Here is a 20,948-nt window from a genome sequence, read left to right on the forward strand (position 1 = left end):
ACTTCCCAATTAACTTTGAACTTTCCTCCCTCCAGATAACTGATTTTAGAAAACCAATAGTTGTTCCTCAGTTTTTAGGAACATGGCTGTCATGCTTCCCCTGGACTACTTGAGTACTGATTTAACTTACCACTGGAGGGAATGAAATTATAAACCTTAACCAGGATGTTATCTCTGCATTATCCTGGAACTTTCCCCCTTTCCCATGATTTTGTTGGTAACTGAGACTGAGGTTTGGTCAGCACGATGAGGGCTAGTTGGCCTAGGAGTGTGGAACTGGGCCAGGCCTGGAGGCGTCTGTCGGGATGGGGGAGCTAGGCGTATTTGGGTACCTGCCTGTATTACATAGCCTGGTCAATACAACCTCAACCTCCTGGTCTGTAATTTAGCTGTTTCACTCAGCCTATTCTATAAGCCTATTGATTTCTTTTAATTGTAGCTTTTGAACAAAGTAGAAGAAAAAATGAAAGAACTGAGTCAAGACAGCACTGGGCGTGTGAAGCGGTAAGTCCCCTCATGATTGTCCTTTTGTATTTGGTTAATCCATAAAATAACCCGAATGGTGGTGGTGTTCCTGAGTAGTGTCTGCTTAAGACGTGGGAAAGATCAAAGTTAGCTTCTGCTTCTGGCAACATGGTAGACTGAGCTAGTGGGCCTCACACACTGAAATGAGACAAAATGTGACAACACAAATGCATACAGAAAGAGAAAGAAACGCTGGATAAAATGAAACCAAGGTAGAAAGGACATGTGGAGTGATTCCAAGGAGATGGAACTCTGTAAAGCAGAGCCCGGTGGGGCTGCCACCTCAGTCAAAGGGGAGCTAGAAAACTCTTCCCCTCCCTGCTTAGTAAAGACAGAAGGTCACCTGTCTCTGCTCAGAGGTCTGGGCCCCAGAGTGGAATTAGCAGTTAAGAGATTTATGACAGGATGGGGTGATAGAAAATATGCCTCAAAGCTTTCAAGTACGACTTGCCAAGGTACCAGGAATCAAGATGTCACCCACCTTGAGCAGGTGGGTTCTTTCCAAACAGTAATAAAGGCAGTGAAGCTTTCCCTGTCCAGGAGCATAGCCACTGTGCCACATGTGGCCATTTGAAATTAAGTTAAAAATAAACAGTTCAGTCCCTCAGTCTCACTCTCCTCATGTCAATAGCTAATTAATGCCTAGTGACTGCCGTATTGGACAGCACAGATAGAGAATGTTTCTGTTACCACAGAAAGTTCTGTCGGCCAGTGCGGGGGTATTTGCCCATGGTGTCATGTTAAAAGAGCTTTGATAGAAGTAACCGTTTCGACCTTTGTTGGAAGGGATAGAGAGAGTCGGTAGGTCCTGGGAATTAAGAATGGGAATTAATCATGTATTCACAAGTACTCCTCAGCAGTTTGCTTTTGCCTTGCCTGGGTGGCTCCTTATCAGGTCTGGCAAAGTTGGAGGCTTGTCCCTTGCTCATAAAGGCAAACATACAGATGCAGAGTCACAGGGACTTTACCAAGGTCACACCATCACTGAAGGAAGCGTCTGGAATACAGATTTCTCCAGTTCATGGCCCTTTTCAGAAGAGGGAATCCTTATTGGCAAGAGCTAGGATGTTTGAGTCCTTAATGGCTGAGGGTGCTAAATTTGAGCAGTCCATAGGGAAGCTCCAGAGCGATGTAACATGACTAGAAAGTTGTTTATCCTCTGATGGGGCAGAGAGCAGGGAACTGCAAATGAAAAGTACATGACACAGTGTGTAACTGGGCCACTGTAGATTTCTGTCAGAGCACCCAGATTTGTTTACTCCGCCCAAGTTCAGTTTACTGTCCTCAGCCCCTCCCCCTTCCTTAAACACACCCACACCCACCTTTTCTGAATTTTTCATCTTTTCTCTCTTGCAAGACTTTTCTTTATCTGCATCCACTTGAACGGGTTCCCACTGTGTTGTAAAATGTCTGAACTTGGTGATAACGAATTGGCCAACATCAACATGCCTCTGAGTTTTATTGGTCTGGTTTTTATTGGAGTTACTTCTAGGAGTGAGGAAACAGATGGAACGCATTTATGGGCTTCAGAATTCACAAGAAGTCTGATTGGTTTGTGTCTTTTGGTATAGGAGTTTCTAATTTCTAAGTGAGAGTGGAGTTAAGCTTTAGATTTTCAGTTCAAAATACAGACCGTGTTTTGGCTTGTCACTGTTTTTATATCTTTTCATTAAGTTGGGGTGGAGGGGGCGAGAAGTGGTTGAGACGACTTTGTTGTAGGCCCTTTGTTATTGGCTCCAAAAAGACAAGGATGGTGCCGCCTTTCTCTGGGGGATGACAGAGTTAGAGATTCAGTCATTAACAAATAACTCAGTAACAATATCTGAAATTATTACTCCTCTGTGGCTGACGAATTAAATGGGAATTTTCATCTAAGAAGCTGGGATTTATTACAAAACTTATTTTTGTATTCTACTTTGCAAAAGAAAAGGAAGAGGCAAACAAGCTTATATCAGTTAAGTTCTGTTGGAAAAACTTAATTGCAGTTTACACTGTGCACAGGACATATGTTCCTGACTTTCTGTCTATGATCCAGTTTTGATTTTTCAGCAGTGAAGGTTGCAACAAGAGTTGTATAGGGTTCCAGAATATCTCCCATAGCTCATTACAGGGAGATGCACGTCATGCTGGATAAGTACGCACTTTCCTCAAGGTAATGAATGGCTTCCCCATCCTGTTAGAGATCCTTGTTGTTTCTTTGCCAGTCTTTGCAAACCATTGTGTTGCAATCGAGGAAAGAGCTCTTAACCTTAGCCAAGACACTGTTGACGTAGTTGAGAATGGGCATTGTTTATTTTCAATGGGTTTGTGCGTAGTTCACTAATAGCCTATAGCTGGCTGGCTGTCAACCAGGAGGTAGGTTTCTGCCCCTGAAAGCCCTGACTTGGTATTTGTCACCATGTAGTACCACAGGTGGCTTACGTATCTCCCGCCTCACTGTACCCCCCACCCATCAGCCAGAAGTGGGAGAGGCTTACCCCAAGTCCTGTTTACCTGCTGGCAGTGAGGGGTGTCCTGGTTGGGGTTCCACATTTTACAAGAAAAACTGCTGGTCTGCTTAACATTCAAATAGCTGAATTCGTTCACCTGAAAGATGAAGTAGTTAAATCAGAAGTTGTCAGGATTAAATGAGATTAAGTTTATGGGAACTTGCTTTGTACAGCTCAGTGCTCTTTACAGATGTTAGTACTAAGAAGCCTCGTAAACTTACAACTGGTCTAGACTGTCCTCGGAAGCAGGTGAGCGGGGAAGGAAAAGAAACTCAACAGAGTAATTTAGAGGTCGCGTCTCCCAGCATTTTACGTGTCTGGTTGTTTTGCTATCAAACACCACTGTGTCTGAGAACGTGACTTGCAGACGCTTGTGTCATGTGTGCAGTGAGTTCTCTTTTTTGTCTTGGGTTAGATTTGCCAAGCCCCTTTTCCAGGTCTGTTTTTCCCTGTCATTTAGTGTCCTCTGCTGGTAGTTTCTAGTACACTCACCCTATCTGAAATATTGAGTTCTTACGGAAGAATGAAATCAGAAAAGCATCAGTTTGCAGCCACTTCAGTAATAATTGGCTCAGGCAAGAATCTTCTAGATGTTAAAGCCACTGGTGAAGGTTTGTTGGGAGATCAGGACCATCACCCACTTTCAGAGGACTCCACCCCACAGCCTCCTTAGTAATTTCCAAGGGGGGGAAGGTACCTTTGCCAGCAGAGAGACCTGGTGGCATCTGCTTTAAGCAGTGGTCACACTTAGCATCACCAGTAACAGGACAAGCACACATCTCATGCCCCTGATGTGACACCTGTATATGTCAGCCTGACTCTAATGAAGAGATCATTAAGCAAAGCCACATGAGTTTTCTGCAGAACACCTGGTCTGGACTTTTCCAAGATGTCGGTGTCATGAAACACACCAAGGAAAAAACACTTCCAGATTGAGGGTAAAAAAGACAAAAAAAAAAAAAAGAAAACCCCAGCCAAATATAGTGTACAATTCTTTGTTCAAAAGCAGAAGAACTATAAAGGACATCGGTACAATTGGGAACACGCAAACATGGCTTCTGACATCCATGGGCACTAGCACGAATGTGAGGGCAGTGTGGTTCTGTAGGCAGTCCTAAGACATCCCTGCTGGAGTATTTAGGGGTGAAGTCTGCAGTGGCCGTTTTCTCCTTCACCTTTTTATTAGGAAAATTTAAATCACGCCAGGAAGGTTCTGTAAAAGTCTTGTGTCCGGCAGTAGTTAAGATTTGGTGGTGGCCTGTTTGTTACATCTGAAAGGCCAAGCTTTGGATGTGTTAGGTATATCTATTCAGGAGTTGGCCTAGGGTCACGTGGCTTGCTTCTCTTCTGCACACTCTGGCTCCCAGGTCCACGATGAAGACAGCCTCATGTTAAGCAGCCTTCTTGTAGGGCTCATTCCTGTTGCCCTTTTTTTTCCCCAGATTACCACCCATAGTTCGAGGAGGGGCCATTGATAGATACTGGCCCACTGCTGACGGCCGCCTGGTTGAGTATGACATCGATGAAGTGGTGTATGATAAAGACTCACCTTATCAGAACATTAAAATTCTACACTCGAAGCAGTTTGGAAATATCCTCATCCTTAGTGGGGATGTTAGTAAGTATTCCGTCCCTTCTCCAATTTGACCATGTGTTGGATTGTGGTGTTTTCCTCACAAATACCACTGCTGTGTTTTTGCCCAAGTTTGTCCTTGGCACTGCTGCTTTTTGAAATGAGCATTTATGTCGTATCAACCTGTGGATGGTCTGGGCTTTCATGTTTTATTTCAGAGCCAGGATAACTTTGTGTTGACATCCCTTTTTCTTTATTTCTTAGTGATGACTATTTGGATTCTATTTCAAAAGATGTAATTGCTTATTTTTAAACAATTTTTTTGGTATGGAAAACTTCAAACTCAAGTAGACAAAATAGTATAATGAAACCACATATATTCACCATTGAGTATCAGTAGTTATAAGCTCCTGGCCCGTCTTGTTTCCCCTAAACCCTGGTCCACTTCTACATATTTTGAAGCAACTCAGATGTCATTATTTCATCTGGAAAGACAAAATTGCTTTTAACTGTTCACATTAGTACATTCTTAACAGTGAGTTTTCTTCCCAATGACTAATGTATACATGTATGTAGTCTACTATATTAGGTGTTAGATGGGTAGGGTTGATGAAAACTCTATAATCCAAAAAAATAACCTTTGTACATTGTTGACAGTTTTTAAATATTGAAACTGAAACATTTGAGGCTGGATTCCAGCACTTTCTAGAGTGGGTCAGGTGGTGTGGGGGTGCGGGTCGAGTCACCGTTTTGTATCTATTTCTCCTCCCTAGATCTGGCGGAGAGTGATTTGGCATATACCCGGGCCATCATGGGCAGTGGCAAAGAAGATTACACTGGCAAAGACGTGCTGATCCTAGGAGGTGGAGATGGGGGCATATTATGTGAAATAGTCAAACTGAAACCAAAGATGGTCACTATGGTAGAGATATCCTTTGTTGTGTGAGATAAAGTACAATGGGCTGCTTTTGTTTTCTTCGTCCTTTTTTCTTTTAAGACTCCAGTTAACGTTATGAGTCAAATGTGTTATACAGAGTGCCTCGAACAAGCATTTCGATTTAGTACCTATAGCCTTTTTATGTGGCCACCAACAAAGAAGCAGAGAGCATCTAGTTGTGAATTAAAGAGCAAGCTACTTGGATACCGTGTCTGCTGCTCAGCAGTTGCTGAAATGGCTTCTGCATGAGAAGAAAAGAAGATTCAGTTCCTTTTGAGTGTCAGTACAAAAACAAAGTCATTGTCTCATTCATCTTTTTTGTAAACTTGTGATACCCAAATTAGTGTTATAAAATGTTTGTCTTAATCTTTAAAGTATTATTACTATTTCAGAATTCTTTGGTACATCCAAATTCAGGGTAAATTTCTCCTTAACCCACTTCGAACATTGACCAGATGGTGATTGATGGGTGTAAGAAATACATGCGAAAAACATGTGGTGACGTCTTAGACAATCTTAAAGGAGACTGCTATCAGGTAATTATGTTTTCCAGATAATGTTTTTAAGTCAACTCATAATATAATAGGCATGTTATTGATCTGAATTGTGTCTTCTAAAACAACTTTAAGTATAGTTGGTTAAGAAGATAAATAGATAATTTTGTAAGGGAGGAAAAATTTTCCCTCTACCCTTCTAGTTCTTGGCTGAGACCCCTGTAATCAAAAACAGATTAACAAGAGAAAAACAATAGTTTGTTAACATGTATACCTCATGTATACATGGGAGTTCTCAGAGAAAAATGAATAACTCAGCTTTAGAGTTTAGGCTTAAATATTGTATTAATAGGGAAAAGGGATGAAGGTGTCTTTGAGGAGAGTAAAGTGACTTAGGAAAGATGGTCAGGCCCTTAAAGCATAGATAGATGGAAGAATAGTTTGTGACAAACTTTGGTGTCAGTCTTCTGTCCTGTGATAAGAGTCATCTTCCTTGGTTGAATCCCCCAGGGAGGGGATCTAGGACAGTTGAGTTCCTTTTGGGCGATCTGTCTTAAGGCAGATAAAGGCAAGTTCAGAGAACGCCTCTCCCTACATCACAGTAGCTGTTTTTCAAGAGCCTACAACTTAAAATAGTCAATATGCCAAAGCGGTATATTTTAAGGTGGCATGTTCTGCTACCCTTCAGTCTCTTTGTGAGTTATATGCAAATTTGTATTTAGGACCAGTGTGTACATATAAGAAGGAACTCTAGATTTTCTGAATTTAATAACATCATTTTTGTATAAAAGATGTCATGTACTGTTTTATGACCTGGCAACCACCAGCTTTGGTCTCTATATCCTGAGTAAATCTCTCTGTGTCTGGGTCTTTCAGGGGGAATTCAGACATTTAACTGGTAAGTGTAGATGATTAAAAGGTTTGATGTAGGAACAATTGCTTTTTATAATTGTATTTCGTTTTATAATTGTATTTCGAGGATGCATATGTTCGATGTTCATCCCTACAATACTTGTTAGAGCAAGATAACCAAGCAAGTCTGTATTTTGTTTGTTTGAACAGACTTGTGTATTTCCAGATGTATAGACAATTTAGATGAGTATTTTAATTTGTTGATCCGTAAATTACTTGCCCCTACCCCATCTTCTCTGTGTTTACATCTAAATTTGATTTCATGGTACATGCATATTTTTTAAGCTGAGAGAGGAATTAAATCTACATTAAAGTGCAGTTGTGATTGTTTTGTGGACAAAAAGGAAAGAAACACATATTTCACTGGTACTGTTTGCAAGTTTAAAAGGGGAGAGGCAGGGATTAGGTCTTTCGGAGCATGACAGATTTGTTTCACAATGAGCTAAAAGTTGCCATTGTTTGCAAATAATGTTTGCTTAGTTAGACCTTCTGCCTAGGATGTTTTGACACATTTAATCCTCACATGGGGAGAAGCTTAGAGTTTAAAGGACATTTATTCAAGGTTATAAGATAACTTTAGAGGGATGATTAAGATTCCTAACTCCTTATTTGGCATTTTTATATGAATTAAGAAAAAAAAATATAAGCAGCACCCCAAATCTGCCAGTACTGTGGAATTGTGGACTGTTATAATTAAAGGCGATATATAGGTGGGGAGATTTACTAATAGCCTGGGAAGACAACCTCTCCATTTAAGAGTCCATCTGAAGGCAGGTGGTAACAGACAGTCGGACATTTTAGGGAAGGAGAAAGGAGTATTTTCTTTGAAATGGCTGGGCTCCTGAGGAAGTTGGTTGCTGGAATGCATCCTTTTTTTCCCTGCCACCTTTCTGGAACACAACCACCACCAGGGGGAGCTTGGCAAATTCTTCTGAGGCTGAGTTTTCCTCAAGCTCTCTAGGGGTGGTGGGGGGGTGGGGGAGTTCTAGTCTGTGGGACAGCAGCAGGCAAGCCCCTTGGCCATGAAAATGCTGCTGCCACTAACGAAACACCAGATCTTTGCAACTGTTTCTCATTTGAAAAATAGACAGTCTGTTAACCTTTTTAGAAAATAGAAAATGTTCCAAAGCACTCTCCATTTCTTATATGATAGAATAATTTTAGTACTAAAATCATTAAGGAAGTACAAAAAGAAAACTAAAGATCGATTCCTATGTATGTAGAAGATGTCTAAGTACAATAGTAAATTAAATCTAGCAGTTTATTTAAAGAATTATATTATGTGCAAGAAAGTTTTAGTTCATAAAGTTAAATCATGTCAGGAAGGTTTTGTAAAGGTCCTGTGTCCAGCAGTAGTTAAGATTTGGTGGTGGCCTGTTTGTTAAATCTGAAAGGCCAAGCTTTGGATGTGTTAGGTACAACTATTCAGGAGTTGGCCTGGGGTCACGTGGCTTGCTTCTGCACACTTTGAGGCAAATTGATGGTGAACTTCTTATGAAGAAATGGCATCAGCACATACATTCATTAGTCTTCTGAATGTCAGGAACTTCAGAGTTAAAAGGAAATAAGTGGTACTTAATACCCATCTTTTCTAAATCCTCTCTGAAAGCACCTGGGGGAAAATTGTGTTAAAATCTAGACCCTATCCCAGACCTACTGAAATAAAATCTGCATTTTAGCAAGATCACCTATGAGCCATATGTATGTTAAAGATTGAGAATCACTGCTGTAGAAACAAAGTAGATGCTGTGTTCATTCAACATCATACTTCCTATTTGATTGCTGTGCTTTATAGTAAATGAATAAGCAACAGGGCAAATCTCCCTTCACTATTGGGGTGGCTGGATGGCTCAGTTGGTTAGAGAGCGAGCTCTCAACAGCAAGGTTGCTAGTTCAATTCCTGCATGGGATGGTGGGCTGCACTCTCCACAATTAAGATTGAAAACGGCAACTGGACCTGGAGTTGAGCTGTGCCCTCCACAACTAGATTGGAGGACAACGACTTGGAGCTGATGGGCCCTGGAGAAACACACTGTTCCCCAATATTCCCCAATAAAAAATTAAAAAGAAAAAAAATCACTATGATTATTTAAAAAAAATTTTTTTTAGTTATTCTTAGAAACTTATTATTACAAATGAATTTCAAAATCATTTGGTCTAATTCTAAAAACTTCCTTGGGATTTTGATTAGAATTACTTACAATTAGGAAGAAACATACATTGTTCTGATATTTTCATCCAAGAAGGGACACAGACGATCTCCTTTGAGAATTCCACAGGACAGTATAGGCACCCGAGCTGTTGGTAGAGTGTCAGGCCTTCCGTCAAATTGACACAGTTCCCCTAAATCAAAGAGAGAAAAGCAAACACTGGCATTCCTGAGTCCTGCTGAGGGTCCCACTCACTTGAAGGGCACTAATAGACGACGACAATTCTACCTTTAGATAAAAGTTCATCTTTGAAAATCCATCATAAGAATCGACAATGTTGGCACAAAACTATATTCACAACCCTGTGCTTTCCCCCAAATCTGATTTATTTTAAGGCAAGAGAGACCAAAAGTCTTTTCAGGATGTATACACTAAGGATACTGTCCAGTTCCACTCCTTATCAAACATTTTCTCTTGACTTCGTTCTACCTTTTCTCCCTTTCGTGCCACCGCTTTTTCAGCCTGTAACATAGATGTAACATTTGGTGCTGCAGCAGCCACTCTGTGACCATGAAGAAAAAAAAGGTAAAGAGTAGTGTTTCCCCACCTAGTCAAACGTCAGTTGCTGTCTATCAAGATCTTAACATAATTCTTACTGTAATGGTGACCCTGTAGCTTCCATTTTTGAAATTTAAACCTCTGATGTAATTGAATTTGACTGAGGTTCAGCTTGGGACTTGGTGACATTTTTTTTCTTTGCTTCCCTTCCCTCCCTCCAAACCTTAACAGCTCTGTTTGCCATACATTTACTATGCGAACCAGTTTCAATGGTTCTATTTACTTCAGGCCAGTGTGCATGCCTGGCTCTGTAATCAGAGTTACCGGTCAAGACATAGTAGAGCTGCTGTAAGAGGAATGGCACAGAGACTTGAACACACACAGCTAACATATGGCCTAGGTTGTGTCGACTCAGCTCAAAAGAGTCAGAAGGCTTTAGCTAGAAATAAATGGCAAAGATTTAGTCAAAGGTCTTAGGGTTTGCAAATCAGAACCCGACTAGACAATACCAAGAGGAAAGACAAGCTGAGGGTTCTTACAGTAAAAAGTACATTCTTGAGAAGAATGAGTCCTGCATTCTTAGCCCCTGGATTGTTCCAGGGTTGTAAACTTCAGATGTCCGGTGGTCTGGACAATGAAACAGTTCTTCTTCAGGTCGTTCAGATGGTCATCTGAGGGTTTGACGTATGTCCAGGCCTTGATGCACAACTAACGGATGTGTATCCAGCCTTGGTGCCCGACTGGAAAGGTTAGAAGTTTAAGTTCCCAGGCTAGTTAAGGCAAGAAATGGAATCATTTCTTCATGCCCCAGCCTATTTTATTCTAATAATTTATCAGCTTGACCATAGTGACTCCGTTTTTTATTTCTTCACTCGTACTCATTTCACTTGGGAAAAGCAGATTGAGTTAATTTAATAAGTGATGCTGGCATAATGGGCTGTCCATCTGCATGAGAACAAAGCTAACTAAAAGCCATAGGAAAACTAGTTTCAGATGGGTAAAGCTCTAGATAAAGAAATTAAAATATTTAGGAAAATTGGGAGTTGGGAAACCTTTTAAAGAAAGGACAGGAAACTCAAACTAATGACAACATAATACTATAAACAAAGCCAAAAGGCAGACTGAAAACAGTACTGCTAACAAACATGACAAGGAATTAATTCCTTTAATAATACAAAGAGCCTCTACAACTTAAATTTAAAAAGTAACTAAAAAAAAGAATAAAGGATGTGGACTGGTATTTCTCTGAAGATGAAAGCCAAATAACCTGTAAACTTAACGACAAGATGCTCACCCCTGTTGGTGGCCCAGGAAGTTCATGTGGAAATATTAATTAGTGAGGGACTTGACAAAAAACAAGAGGGACATCATCCAGGGCTGGGAAGGTGCTCGTGTGCATTGCTGGTTGGAGCGTGACTTGCCATCAAAACTAAAAACAAATACACATGCCTTTTGTCTTGGCAATCTAATGTTTGAGCATCTAGCCCAGAAAGACAAAGGCATCTATACAAGGAGGTTTATCGTGGCTGTGTTTGTAGGAGCCAAGGCTTGAAGGTGTAAGGGTAGAACATTTGTAGTGGAATGATACCGTTTTTAAAAGCATCACTGCCTGGAATAGTGTTAGGTGAATATTTCCAAGTTCAGAATGATGTGTGTGATCCCCATTTTCATAAAAGAGAACAAGCACTTGTGTTTATTTGTGAGTGAATGTTTCTAAGAATCTGTATGAGCATAGTGGGGGAAAATCTGAGCATATCAAATGGGATTGATAAGTAGATTGAAGGTAGCTCTGGCGTGTTAATGCCTCTTATGTCTTTGCCATGGTTACACTTGAATGATGCATTAAGAGAAGCAAGTTATAGAACATTAGGACAGTAAGATTCAGTTTCTTAAACAAATTGTGACTTTGAGGATATATGTAAGAACATTCCTAAGAAAAAACCTGGAATAATAGATTATTTTAGGAAATTACGTAAAACTTGATTTCTGATTTGTTATATGTGAAAAACGGTTACATGAACATATATTTTGTAACTAGAAAGATAAAAGAGAATTAACTTCTGTCTAGTTCAGGATGTTCCCTACAGCCAGATGGGTAGCTTCAATCAAAGATAAGGCAAACCCCAAACTTAGTTTCTGAATTTTCTGTGAAGGAGCTGTATGAGAATTGCAGCTCTTAATGTCTGTACTCCCCTCCTGAGTGTGGGAGCTGGTAATTATTACATGGCTTTATTACCGCAAGTACTTGAAGTGTTAGAGGATATTGAAAAACCGTAGGTTAAGAGTTTGAAATAGAATATAAAACTATACCCACACAACGAAATCATTCAGTACTTCATGTAAAAGAAAAACAAAAAGTAAACGAAAATACAGATAGTGGGAGGAGAGGCAATATATGAGTAGATTAGGGATAAAAACAGGAAGTTGGCTCTAAGATCGCTTTAGGTGTACTTCTTGGCTCCGTTTCTTAATCGGTGCCTCCGGGCAAGCTATGGAAGCGCTCAAATTTGTTTCTTCACTTGTAAAATGGGGACGATTATAATAGTACCTGTCAAATTGTTTAGATTAAATGAGAAGGCGTATACAGCATGTGTAGTGAGCACTGAATATTAGCTTTTACAGGCATAGGTGAAAGTCATTTTTGTTCATGTGGCAATTGCTGTGGTTCTCAGCCCCCATTTGCGTTTCCCCCCTTCCGCTACAAGTGTTTAACTACTTCCACATGTGTTGGCTCACCCGAGTCTATTGCTGTTCTCTCTGGAAGGTTCTAATAGAAGACTGTATTCCAGTGCTGAAGAGGTACGCCAAAGAAGGGAGAGAGTTTGATTATGTGATTAATGATTTGACAGCTGTTCCCATCTCCACATCTCCGGAAGAAGGTAGATTTTGTTGTGTTTTTAACCAAAACACTGTTCATGGAAATGTTTTTCTTGGCACCATGTGAGAATGAAAGGATCTTAGAGGTTGTCTAGTTATGTTCCTTCATTTTTTAAAGGTACTTAACTGAGGCCCACGGAGGAAAGATAACTGGATTTGGCTTTGGTCAAATCCTGTTCTGCCACTACTACATGAGCAAAAAACTCAGTCATTTGAAACAAATACAATGACTCATAATCACATCATTGAGACATCAGCTCGATTGATAATTTATTTACATTATGTGATTTTTTTTTTTTTTTGTAAGCTGCAGTGGAACAAACTGGTGACCTGTCTAAGCAACACCAGAGACAACTTCCCTTTTCAAACTACACACTGAAAATCACTGCTGGGTTGGGATTTCAATGTTAATGATTTTTCTATAACCTTGTCTTCCTGCTGAGTTTGCAGACACTGTCCCTACCTGATGACCCGTGTAGTTTCTCTCTTGGGACATTGCTGCTTTCCCCCGTACTTCAGGCTGTCATCTTGCAGATTTCAGCCACTGCCTTTGTGTCAAATCTTTATGGTGTTGTGAGAGCACTGCTGAGTATGTGCACATTTGCTTTTGACCTTGTTTGTGTATGTGCACATGTGTGCTCGATACCCAATTTATGACAGTACATTATCATTTGTGAATAAGCTCTCCAATGTTGGGTCTTAAGCTCATGGCTCTTTATCATTTTTTGGTATCGCTGAGTATTAATATGAGTGACTTTAGCTGTTGTTTCTGATGCATGCAGACCCGTATTTATAAAATTTAAAATTTTTTTTAACATTCAGATTCCACATGGGAGTTTCTTAGACTGATTCTTGACCTCTCCATGAAAGTACTGAAACAGGATGGGAAGTATTTTACACAGGTAGGCTGCTTAACTGTTTTTTTCCCCAAACTCTCAATAAGAATTTTCTATTTTGAAATTTGAATGCATATTCTTGAAATTTCTGTCTGTTAAGGGTAGAACAGCATAATTGGATTATGTTCTTTGAAGCAGTTAAGTTTATAAATAGCTGACCTGGCATCTGTTGTGTTGTTACCTTAGTGCTCTGCTTTATCAAGCTGGGGCTTTGGCTGTAGTACGAGCTGCTGCCACCAGGTGGAGACACAGATTGTAAACTCCCCCCTCCCCCCCATTCTTAATTGAAAAGCCAATTTTATCAGCCTAAATTTCATAAACTGCTTGGGCTGTAGTATGAGCTCCTGCCAGCATATGGAAGAAAACTGTGGTGTTTTTCTCAATCTCTTGGGAATTCTTAATTTTAAAAGAAAGTTTGTATTTTTTGATAACATATAAAAACATATATAACATATTAAAGTCCTTAACAAAATTCTGAAAATGACCGCAAAAGCAGCTAATGGATGATCTAGTCTCTTTACTTGCTACAGAAATCCTTTGATTTATAAGCAGAAGATAAACACTTGACTTAGGTTAATATTGCACTCTGGTCCCTGTAATTCTTCAGCATTTTCAGGAGAACCTCCCCACCCCACTTTTTAAAAAAAGCATTAGTATATTTCAATGTCAAGAACTAGTAGAGAGGTCTTTAACTTCATTTTCCTGAGGAGGCATTTTCAAGTAGCCCCTGGACAGTTTATAAGATCTGAGATTAATAATGCTGAAAACAATTTAGCAATTCTGAGACACCTCGAATTAGGCTCCAGCCCACTCTGTTTTCCTTCTCTTGCCCCAGCATGTAAGCTCCTCACACATGCTGATTAATCTTAGACCTTGTACTTGGTAAAAGTATTGGGAAGCTCCAGGGGAACAGACAACTATCTATGAATGGATCTTTCCCCCTGATGTTTAGAGATGATTTTTTTTTTTAACACATTCTAGACTTGATCCTTTAAAGCCTGGGTCTGCAAACTATGGGCCAAATCTCACCTCCTCTTTGTTTTTGTAAGGTTTTCTTGGCACACAGCTACCCCCATTCATTACATAGTGGCTATGGCTGCTTTCTCGCTACAGGGGCAGCATTGAATGGTTGTAATGAAGACTGGAAGACTGTATGACCTGCAAAGCCTAAAATAATTTGCCTGGCTCTTTACAGAAAGTTTGCTGACCCATACTTTACAGGAAATCTACAATGAAACCTCAAAGTCAGCTTATTCTTGTAAAAGCAACCCAAATTCAGTGAGTTGAGTTTTTTCATGAGTGGATATTTCTCAAGCAGAACATACCTATAGAATTTGGTTCTTTTTATGTTTCTGCAAATAGAAGGAAATCTCATGAAACTTAAGTTGGGGAAGAATGTGAAGCTCTGGGGTCTTTAACCAAGAGACTAAAAACAATTTGGATCCACTGCAAAACAGTCGGTTCTTATTACACAACAGGTAGAATTAGGAAGAAAGTGTGACTGTTTTCTGTCATTGTCACTATTTGCCTGATAAACTGCCTTCTTGAGGAACTGTCATCTTATTATGGAAGGTTAATAGAAACACTGGCTTAACAGATGACCACACCTGTTAGTTAAATATTAATGATTCAAGCTTTGATAACTTGCCTTTGCCAAAAATTGCATTATATGCCCAGAGCTGTTCTGGTTTCCAAGAATTGTCCAAAAGATGTATTAGGATATGTTTCCTGGCCCTGCGTTCATTACAGTTGCAGACTCAAGGCGATCTCATTTTATCATACCTGGGATCACATGGTACATTCGGTGGTTGAATGTGTGGTGTCACATGGTGAGATTCGAGCAGACTAAGGGAGCTGCGTAAGCCTTTGAAGAAGCAGCTGTCGTGTCAAGAGTGCAGGGTGGCTGGGTTCGGGATGTATTGATGTAGTTGCCACAGTGTAATGTTTTTAAATGGCCACATAATATGCTCAGAAGATGCCCTTGATTCACACCCACCTTCCTTTTCCCCAAGCGTGTCACTTAGAACTGGAGTAAAGTTAAAGATGGGATGAACATGTTGTTTGACCTGTCACTTAGTGATTGACAAAAGCCAAATGTTCCCGGCTAAAATTGTTTGCATCAAAGTAACGAGCTCATGATGTCACCAGTGTCACTGTGGCTGCTGGAAAACCGCCTTGTCAGTGTGCCACAAAGCTGGAGAAAGCATCATGGAGTGCTTGGGATTGAGCCTGAGTTGGCCCTGGTGGTCAGGGGAATGGAAATCTGAATCTGGGGAAGAATCACTTTCATGGGACTAGGTGGCAGGCAGGTCCCGGGACTTGACCTCCCTCCCTTCTCTCCACTCCCTATTGAAACTATGTTATTTGATAATATAAAAATATGTATGTGACCTTCAGGTAAATTAGGATGCAAAAGATTAGCAAACCCTTGACTACCCCCACATGAGAATTGAACATTATCAGTACCACGGACATAGTTACGATCCTCCCTAATCCGCGCCCACCTTCTAGAAGTAACCCATCTTCAGTGTTGTTTTTTTCTATTATTCCTTTGCTGTTCTTTATAGATGTTTCACATGTGTGATTTACTGAATCATTATGTTTACTTTCGTTTGCTTTTGAACACGATAAAAATGGTTTCATTAAGGATGTATTTATTCTTCTGTACCTGTTTTTTATATTACAGAAGTAATATATGCTGTTAAGTTTAAAAGGTGGAGACAATACAGAAATCTAAAGTAAAACAGTGTCACCTACACCTAGCTTGGGGCAAGAAGAACTTTCTAGAACAAAGCTGCTGAATTGGGATTTACCCCCTTGGAGTGCTCTCCCCCGCCCCTTGCCCCCTTATATTTCCTTTCATCCTTGATAGGTGTTTAATTCTCTGCTATTAGGTTTTTGTTCTGCATTTCCCATGTGCATTTCTTAAGAAAAAAAATGCAGTTCCATTTAAATGCACAGGAAAGTGAAATGTAGCATGTTACTTTTTTGGGGTACATCTCTATTTGTGGTAAGTTTTTTCTTTTTCTAAACTTGTTTTTGATAGTATTGGGGAAGAACAAACTGGAAGTATTCTATTTCCTTACCACATTCTCTGTAAGAGGTTCTCCCATATACCCTCTGTAAAGAGAGTGTAGTGTCAATTTTAAGATGGCAAGGGAAACCATGGAACTGTGTACCTCGGTTGCCTTTCCATTCTATAGCTTCCCCAGTGGTGATGTGCTCCCAAAACAACCAGGCAGTGTTTTCTATTTGTGAATCTTAAATTACACATGTGGTGTTTATATGCTCTCATGGTGAACTTGATGTTGAAACCAAATTATATGCTGGCGAAGGGAACTTTGGCCAAATCCCACTGCAAGACCCTAGATGATGGGTTACTAAACAGGCTGGCAGTGAAGCACGACGTCATGCTGAGAAATGTGCTAAGTTAAAACCGCCAGGGCCTGCTCTCAGAATAGTTCTGTCTACCCGCTTGCCTGTGGCTGGCTGGCTGGTTGGTTGGTTTTGAAATGCCATCTTCAAAAATGCTTGCATCACAGGCTGCCTTTATTTGTGAATAATTTTCATTTTACATTATACTTGGCCATTTTGAGGCAAATTGATAGTGAACTTCTTATAAAGGAATGGAATCAGCACATACATTCATTAGTCTTCCGAATGTCAAGAACTTCAAAGTTAAAAGGAAATAAGTGGTACTTAATACCCATCTTTTCTAAATCCGCTCTGAAAGCGCCTGGGGGAAAATTGTGTTAAAATGGTAGACCCTATCCCAGACCTACTGAATGAAAATCTGCATTTTAGCAAGATCGCCTATGAGCCATATGTATGTTAAAGATTGAGAATCACTGCTATAGAAACAAAGCAGATGCTGTGTTCATTCAGCAGCTCAACTATGTCTTGGCCCGCATGTCTGATTCTCTTTACCTTTTTTCTTCATGGTCACAGAGTGGCTGCTGCAGCGCCAAATGTTACATCTATGTTATAGTCTAGAAGAAAGTTGAAGGAGTGGGTCACTATTTATTCTTGATTGTCCAGAATAAAAAACTTTCCCATTAGCCCCCAGCAGTATCTCATTGACCATCCTGAGCTGCTGGGGAGGCTGAAAAAGCAGTGGCGCAAAAGGGACAAAAGGTAGAACAATGAAGTCAAGAGAAAATGTTTGATAAGGAGTGGAACTGGACAGTGTCCTTAGTGTATACATCCTGAATTGACTTTTGGTCTCTCTTGCCTTAAAATAAATCAGATTTGGGGGAAAGCACGGGGTTGTGAATATAGTTTTGTGCCAACATCGTAGACTCTTACGAGGGTCGGAGTTGAAGCCATTCTGGAAATTGAGAACATTGTCTTTTTGATACTTCATTCTCAACACAATGGTGGCTACTGGGAAAACTTATTTTGAATGGGTTATGTGTATGAATCTTTGCTAATTGCATGGCGTTGATACAGTGGATGTGTCACTAATGAGAAATTGGTCTCACTGCTTTTGTGTTGCTTCCGACTCGAATCATTTGAAATGGCTTTTGGTAAATGAGGTAGAAGGATAATGAGCTGATGGGTCTATAAATAGAGCTCCATGCAATTCGTGAAAGTAGAGAAGAAGCCTTATCTCATTTTCAAAGATGAACTTTTATCTAAAGCTAGAATTGTCGTCGTCTATTAGTGCCCTTCAAGTGAGTGGGACCCTCAACAGGACTCAGGAATGCCACTGTTTGCTTTTCTCTCTTTGATTTAGGGGAACTGTGTCAATTTGACGGAAGCCCTGTCACTCTACGAAGAACAGCTCGGGTGCCTGTATTGTCCTGTGGAATTCTCAAAGGAGATCGTCTGTGTCCCTTCGTACTTGGAATTGTATCCTTTGACCATCGTGTTGCCAGATCAGAACACCCAAGGCAATCCCATACCAGTCTAACATTTTAAACCAATAGGAAGAATTAGCTCTGTAGTACACATGGCCCTGGTTTTCAAACTTGGCTGCACCTTGGAATCTCCTGGGAGCTTTAAAACAATACTGATTTCTGGGTCCCACCCTCAGATATTCTGGGGTGTGGCCTGCCAACAGCTCCCTGGAGGTTTTAATGTTCAGGCACCACTGTTCTCGCAGATGGTCCCAGAGCTGCAGCATCACCTGGGAACTAGTTAGACATGCAAACTCTCTAACCCAAACCCAGCCTGCTGCCCAATGAGAAACACTGGAGGTGGCGCCCCGTGATCTGCCTTAAGCAGCCCTCCAGGAGATGGATGTGCACATTACAGCTTTCAGGAGCCCTAGTCTAAAACACCACCTTCACCTGCAGACAAAAAGACTGAAGACATGCACTATACTTTCTTATATTAAGATTATCTTACTTGAATATTAATTTCTACACTTTACTTGATTCTGATTTGCAATAGAAATCAAGAGCTAAAAATAATGCTGGGGATCTCAAAGTTAACGGCGTTCTCCATTAGTTCCACTTAGTAAAGTTAGTCCAGAGGAATGAGAAAACCGGAGAAAAACCAGAATGAGAGCATTGTCACTGGAAATTTATAATGCGTTTCCTCTTTCTAAAAGACGGACTGTAGTCTGCAGACCAAAGTTCCCTTCCTTTAGGTGGCAGAGTTTCCTGTGACTGCTGCTGGCCTGCTATGAGGCCCTGGCCCGTGAGAACTCTCCAGGGTCCTCTCTGGGATGAGTTGAGTGCTCTGTGCTTGTTTCGCGGCCGTGTTCTTTGTTGGCCTGTGGAAAGCTTTGATACCTACCAACCATCCACCTTTCCCAGGGTTCCTCTCCAGAGCAGTTTTTACAGTCAGGTCTGTGTTTTAGCTGTGGAAAGATTTTAGAAATCGGTTGATAACATTCGGAAAAAAGGCTTCAGTCTTCTGCCACCCCTACTGCTCTTCTCCCTCGTTCCAGCTTTTCCCCCCTTTTCTTCCTCCCTCTCCTTCTCCACCTCCCACCTTCCCCCGTCCCCGTCTCCCACCTCCCTCTTTGTCTCGCCCTCCCTCCCACCCCACCTTCTCGTATGAATTCCCTAGAACGTCTTAGAGATCTTGGAAGCAGTAGTGTTACCTCAGAAGAGATGCGCGTGCCTTTAGCCTCTTCTGTGCTCACCCCCCCCCCCCCCGGCCCCCCGTGTCACAGGTGGTGAGGGTCCAGGCTGCAAAGGGGCCTTATTCAAGAGGCCTTAATTCTCATGACCACTATGCTCTAAGCTGTGAAGCTTTCATCCATCTTCCAATTGGTAGGCCAGCAAACAAATTTTAAGTGATGTCTGTTCTTCCTTGAATTACCTGCTTTTATTCCTTGACTCCCTGTCCAGGTGGGTATTTTACGCTGTTTGGAAGAAAGCTAAACCTTGAAGATCAATGTCCCCTAATCTGTGTGCTGCAAATAGCCTTCCTGACCTTCATATGCTGTACGTGACATCAAAACGAGTCAGGCAATTGATTGTGAATTCCTTCAAGTTTTCTTTTTTAATTATTTTTAATTTAAAAAAGCAAATGGAAAATGTATATTTTGATGAGCTAGGGTGTTATTTTTTTGAAAGTCAGCTGAAGGATGATTAGATAGCATAGCGAAGGCTGCTAAATGCACTGAACCCCTAGAATGTGATTTTTGTTACTTTTTTTTTTCCCGTGTGGGCTTTTTTTTGGTTTTGGTTTTGGTAGACTTCGAATTTGGTTTTTTGGAGGAATGAGCATCATTATTTTGTTCTGGAGGAAATTCTTGATGGTGTTTCTTTCTCCCAAAATTAATTGACGTAGATATTAAAATTTGGTGTTTATAAGAAAGTAAAAAATAAATTAGCAATGCTTTGATTAAAATTACAGATGAGAAATTTTATGTGTCTGTTCTTTTATTTCAGTTAGGTCCCCTCTTGCTCACGTCTGAGTACACAGAACACAGGTGCCTTCTGGTCTTTTTTTAGTTCTGTTATATCACTCTGTGCCATTTATCTCTTTATAATAGGGTGGCCTTGGGGCCTTTTTTGAACACTAGTAATGACTTCCATTTACCGTTGTGGTAAATGATACACAACCTGTTACATTCACCAGTTCTTCATTATCAAATTGACCTGAGGATAGGAAAAGATTTGGCCGTACTGTAAAGTTAAAAGTCAAAAGCTTATTTCTATTCCCACTCTTTCCTGGTGTTTTAGATGTGGAAATAAAGATCATTTTGGATCGCTGCTGTGAAGCTTTGGGAAGATTCTGGATGCACAGATAGGGGATAGTTGGTGGAGAGGCCTGCAACAAGGGTGACTTAAACTCACCTAAGGGAGTGTGTGTAACTACCAGCTTGGTAGTGTGTTCGTGGGGAACAATGTGCATCTAAGGTGAGGGTATACTGGCTTGGTATACATCACTGGGTCATTCTGTTGTTTTTATAAAAGTTTTATGCTTTATCAGTGGAAAGAGTTCACTTATGGGGAATTTGCAGTAAGCAAAGCATTAAAAATGAAATATTCATTGTCCGTTTTTAGATAGAAATAGTGTCAACCCAGAACATTCTTCCTCCCAAGATAGATTCATGGTATCTTAACAGATATTCTTT

The 20,948-nt window shown here is 40.6% G+C and overlaps 1 protein-coding gene across 1 annotated transcript in view; it reads left to right on the top strand.

Annotated features, from left to right (window-relative positions):
* The window catches only part of SMS (spermine synthase), a 43,823-nt gene extending 23,600 nt beyond the window's left edge, over nucleotides 1-20,223 (top strand). The window contains exons 4-11 of the mRNA XM_019714588.3: nucleotides 440-504; nucleotides 4,457-4,632; nucleotides 5,361-5,515; nucleotides 5,971-6,060; nucleotides 12,403-12,517; nucleotides 13,338-13,417; nucleotides 18,147-18,262; nucleotides 19,714-20,223. Of these exons, the coding sequence (XP_019570147.1) occupies nucleotides 440-504; nucleotides 4,457-4,632; nucleotides 5,361-5,515; nucleotides 5,971-6,060; nucleotides 12,403-12,517; nucleotides 13,338-13,417; nucleotides 18,147-18,262; nucleotides 19,714-19,753 (837 nt within the window). The 3' untranslated portion in view covers nucleotides 19,754-20,223. The remainder of the gene's footprint in view (nucleotides 1-439; nucleotides 505-4,456; nucleotides 4,633-5,360; nucleotides 5,516-5,970; nucleotides 6,061-12,402; nucleotides 12,518-13,337; nucleotides 13,418-18,146; nucleotides 18,263-19,713) is intronic.
* The last annotated feature ends 725 nt before the right edge of the window (nucleotides 20,224-20,948 follow it).

The sequence above is a fragment of the Rhinolophus sinicus genome, chromosome 18 (assembly GCF_057876585.1).
Source record: "Rhinolophus sinicus isolate RSI-liver-muscle chromosome 18, RSI-T2T, whole genome shotgun sequence".
Lineage (NCBI taxonomy): Eukaryota > Metazoa > Chordata > Mammalia > Chiroptera > Rhinolophidae > Rhinolophus > Rhinolophus sinicus.